The following is a 5,045-nucleotide window of genomic DNA, read 5'->3' as shown; positions in this document are numbered from 1 at the left end:
GGTTGGGCTTTTTGTTGCTGTAAATGCAAGTGTGCTGTGCTCGCTGTTCTCTCTGAAATCTCTTCTGCACGGAAGAGATTTTAGGGGTTTCTTTTCATGTATTTTGGTGTTGTCTGAGGCAGGCTGTGGAGATGCAGGGTGGAAAGGCTTGCCAAGTTGGTGTTTGTGCTGACTAACAGCATTAGAGTAGAGCATCTCTGCTGGTGATAGCCCATGTATCTCCCTTAGGCACAGGTAAGTAGCTAACTGCTTGAGAATGTTCTCAGTAATCACCTGGTGCCTTTTTTTTTTTTCTTTTTTGGGGTGGATTTCTAAATATTTTTTTTTGCCACTTGTTTAATGTTTGGGATTTGATAACATTGGATGACAGTGTTTTGTGTAAGCTTAGTTGTGGTCTCTTGGTTTTGGATTTGTGCTCTGACTTTGATTTTGATGGCAATAAATACATGTAAGGTGTCTTGTTGAATACTTGCAGTGTTGTTTCTGCCATGAAGGAAATGAAAATTTATGGCATTTAGGTAGGCAAGAATCGAGTAGCCGTGATGAGGCTGAGTCAGAAGTTATGTAGGAGTGGAAATTCCAGTTCTCCTAAGAATTGCACTAGCTAACAGGAACATTTCTCTTTCTCTTTGCTATTCTATCAACTTCTGCCTGGTGATTAATAAATAATATGTCTGAAGCACTTTTTAAAGTGGAATTGCTTTTTATAGCACATTGATTTTAACAGCCATAATGGTGATGAAGTTTTGCATACTGTTTGTGAAAATGGTGGAAGACTTCAGAGATATTTCAGAGTTAATATTCCCTGCTCACCTACAGAGACTTTTTGATATGTCTAATTACAAGTTCTGTTGGACTGGAAGAAAATACAATCTTTGAGTGATACTTCTCAAAATGTAATAGAACCATTGTACTGGTGTATGTGGCTTTCTGGGCAGTGTGGGGAGGGGTTTTGAGGTAAGGGGCCTCACTTGGTCAGTCTCTGTTAACTTTTTTCCAGGGTAAAACCAAAGCCCATTTGCCAGCTGGCTCTCACCCCACTTTTGTCCCCACTGTCCTTTCCTTTGTGGCAGCAGGACTGTCAGAGCTGCTGCTGCACTCCCTGCCCAGGCACTGTAGGTCTGGAGCCTTCTGCCCAGCTTGGAAGTTCCAGTCTCTCACCAAGACTTCTCCCCTAGCTAGTGATGAGCTGCAAGAACTGTGCAGACTGATTTGATCGGAGACTAAAGAGAGGACTGAAAACCAAAACCCAGTTCAGACCATTGTTATGGCTTCTCCATAAACTCCAAAACTTGCTCATGTAGCACTGAGCACATCAGTGTGAGTGCTCACTAAGCCTCTTAAAACACAATGCAGTGCTCTAGAGACTCCTGAGGGGTGGATGAGGGAACAAAAATGCTTTCAAGGTTCACCTTGTTTCTGTACCACAAACAGAGTTGTTTTGTATTGCATTTTTGTTACTTATTTCACAAGATTGCTGCATAACCAGTATCAATAAAGTGTATTCCAAAAAAGAGAAGAAGATGTATAATTAAACACGGTGGTTCTAAGTGGAAGCTTTTGGACTAGTTTCTGTTGTAATGTGACATTTTTCCTTGTTTTGCTCTACTTGCACATCTTCTCTTTCCCCTGGGGATCTATTAACCAAAGATTGTTTGGATAAGTGCTTTTTGCTTTGCTGTCATGCAAAACTGAAAGGTTTTTGGTGTGAGGTTTTTTTTTGTGCAGATCACTTTTCACTGCAAGATGTTAACAAATGTTTTGCATCTCACTTAGAATCAGACCAGTCAGGTTTTTTAAATTAATAAAAAATTTTATTAATTGACATTGTCTCCTGTTATTATTTGGTTCTACCTTGACTGCCTCAGAGAGAGAAAATGACCTTTGGTGTCATTGTTTTGTCAGTTTGATACATTGTCTTTTGCAAGGTGTCATTTTTGTCTAGCTCTTTCGATATTTGTTAGGTTGGCAGATGAGGTTTGGCCTGTGGCAAGATAGAAACTAAGGACCAGGGTAAGAGAAAAAATAAAGTTACTGCATTCTTAGTGTAAAGTAATGTGTTCTAAAAGGCTTTCTTGTCCCTTCAGCAGTTCTTAACTGTCTGGGTCCTTTCTCTCTGCAGGTGTGGTGTCAGTGAGCTTTGAAGAGGATGAAGATGGGAACTTGTGTCTAATAGCATATCCATTGAATGGGGACCACGATAACTTAGAAAACTTAGATAACTCTGACTGTGAAAGCAAAAGTAAACTGTTGCGATGGGCTAACAAAAAGACAATGTTGTTAGAGAACGAGAAGATATCCAAGGAATGGGTCCGGCAGCACAGGAAAGAGGAGAAGATGAAAAGGTGAGCTTGACAGAGGCAACTAGAATGCCTTGAAGCAAAGCATTTTTTACTGCCAAATTCTGGTCTCCAGAATTCCAGAGAATTCTCCAGAACTGTCTTTAGCTTTCATTTTCTTTTCTTCGCTTGTTTTTCCTGACCTCTTCAGTGCAGGCAGGTTCAGCACTTAAACTTTGTTCTCAGCTCAATTGCATGTTGAGTGTTTTCTTTTTTTTTTATCCTGCTGTGGGCAGTTGAAACAGATTTCCCAGAGTTATTTTTGAAGCTTCAGAAATAAACCCCAAAACCCCCAAAACAAACCCACAAATAAAAGCACAGTAGTTGTATAAAAAAACCACCCCCAAACATGCCTCAGTGTCACTGTGTACGGCATAATTCTGTAGGAATCCTGCTTTACCCATTAGTGACATTTCCCCCTCCTCCATTTCTGTGGACTGTGCCCACCATAAACTGTGAGCTGTGATGTGTTGTGCTATAAACAAGTGACTTTAGCAAAGGATAAATCTTAAACCTTGCTGCTACTTCTTGCATTGCTTCACAGAAGTAATTCACACAGGTGCAGGGTGTAAGTAGAATTACTTACATGTTTTGTAATATTTGGCTATATGCTGATTTATATTAATATGGAAATAGCTTTATAAATGTTTAAGTGTTACTGTTGGGCACCTGATGTGCTGATGTCTCTTGTACAGAGAGCAAAGTAAAGCTTTTCTAGCTGTTAGTGAGGGTGAGCGAAACAGCTTGGGAAGTTAAACACCTGACAGCCCCTTTTAGAGCCTATTTTTCCACTTGACCTCTAATTTGCTGCTTTGTTCTGTTTTTCTAGTCACAAATTGGAGGAAGAATTTGAGTGGCTGAAGAAGTCTGAAGTCTTATATTATACTGTAGAGAAAAAAGGAAATGTCAGTTCTCAGCTTAAACACCATAACCCTTGGAGCATGAAATGTCACCAGCAGCAGTTACAGCGGATGAAGGAAAACGCAAAACACCGAAATCAATACAGTATCCTTTCCTCAAAGTTCCTCATAACAATGGAATGGGTTGGGCTCTGCCTTTTATTTCTTGACTGTGCCAGATAAAAGTACAGAGCAGGCTTAGCTGCAGTCCTGGGAGACCCTGAGGCTGTGATTTATTTGGTGACTTTGAAGGGTTTGCCAGCACTTTCTAGAAATGGATGCTGCAGCATGTAATGAAGTAGCCAGGCTGGGGAAATCAGAACTGAATTGAACTCCACACTTTGTGGGTTAGTTAGTGGATATGTTTTACAGCACAGTGTTTGGTGTCTTCCACAGAAACAGTTTACTAGTGAGAACTTTCAAACAACAAGAGTTCTGCCCCTTTTTAACATTGCTTTGGTATTGATGATCTTAAAAGCTAGTGTCATCTTTCCCTTTTCAGCGGTTTCTTAAGTATAGACATATTCCAATGCCTGGAGTTTCCTGCTTCTAGTAGTCTTTTTAGTGAACCTTTTTTGTAAACAAAAGCTGGGTATTAACTGTCATGTAGGGTTGGAGCATGAGAAACACAAAACCAGTGCTGTAGGCAAACATCTCCACCCTGAGCACGCTGTGGAAAAAAGATTCTGCTGTAACACACACTTGAGTGCAGCTGATAAGTCCTGCAGAAGTGGTAGTATCGATGTACTTGGGTAAAGAAATTCCTCATGTGTGAGGAGTTTCAGTAAATGGATTACTAAAACATCTATGGCTAACAAACTGTTGGAACTGACGGAGAGCATTTTCTGGCTTGTACCCTCACCATTTCACTGCAGGTGATTATTCAGTTGCCTACAAAATATGTGATATCCCTGGAGCAGTATTAGTACAGATGTTCTGAAGTGCTTTTTAACTTCTGTGTTTTAGAGATGCTGTGAAAATGCTTCACTGGTTTTGAACAGTAACTGAAACACACAAGATCTTCATTTCCCACAAAAAAGTGTCTCTTGCTAAACAGGAAATACTTCACAATTCCAAGTTGGCTGCTAGATTATGTTTCTGTATAGCCCTCATTGCTTTTGGTTTTCACTTATTGTAGAAATTCACTAGTCCTCTCTAGAGACCTGTAAAATTGGGACTCTTGCAAAGCAGAGTGGATATCTTAAGTTTATGTAACTGTGATTTTTGATAGGCCACTGTGCTGGGCATGTGTTGGGTATGGTTAAAGCTAAGACTGGGCCCCTGTAGAATCTGTGATAGTGTTTTTAAAGCCTGTACTTCTCATCATGAGGATTGTTCCTTAACTAATCAGAATTCATTTTGCTGGAAAACCTAACATCTCGGTATGAAGTCCCCTGTGTGCTGGACCTCAAGATGGGGACGCGGCAGCACGGGGACGACGCGTCGGAGGAGAAGAAGGCGAATCAGATCCGCAAGTGTCAGCAGAGCACGTCAGCTGTGATTGGAGTCCGAGTCTGTGGCATGCAGGTGAGAAACTGGTCATGTGTGGGGCAGCAGGCTTGCACCCCTTTCTGTCAGTGTGGTTTTGGCTTATGTAGTCATCCTGTGCCATCTCAACCCTTGAGATGCTGTACTCAGTTTCCTTTGTGGGATGAGTGTGAGGCTTTTGGGCGTCACTGATCAGTGGGAGGTGGTAGTGTCTGCAGGAGGTAACTGCAGCCTGTGCTTTGCATCAGTGAGTGCAGTCTCTGAGCACACAAACAGTCTCCTGCACAATAGCAGCGATTCAGAACTGGTAAAATGACTG

At 41.3% G+C, this 5,045-nt stretch overlaps 1 protein-coding gene across 1 annotated transcript in view; it reads left to right on the top strand.

Moving 5' to 3' along the window:
* Positions 1–5,045, top strand: part of IP6K2 (inositol hexakisphosphate kinase 2) — a 7,294-nt gene that overhangs the window by 360 nt on the left and 1,889 nt on the right. Inside the window, exons 2-4 of the mRNA XM_009082845.1 lie at positions 2,123–2,345; positions 3,169–3,344; positions 4,590–4,765. Coding sequence (XP_009081093.1) covers positions 2,123–2,345; positions 3,169–3,344; positions 4,590–4,765 — 575 coding nt within the window. The remainder of the gene's footprint in view (positions 1–2,122; positions 2,346–3,168; positions 3,345–4,589; positions 4,766–5,045) is intronic.

The sequence above is a fragment of the Acanthisitta chloris genome, unplaced genomic scaffold (assembly GCF_000695815.1).
Source record: "Acanthisitta chloris isolate BGI_N310 unplaced genomic scaffold, ASM69581v1 scaffold38660, whole genome shotgun sequence".
NCBI lineage: Eukaryota > Metazoa > Chordata > Aves > Passeriformes > Acanthisittidae > Acanthisitta > Acanthisitta chloris.
Note: the sequence above shows the minus strand (reverse complement) of the source record. Positions and strands in the feature narration are given on the sequence as shown.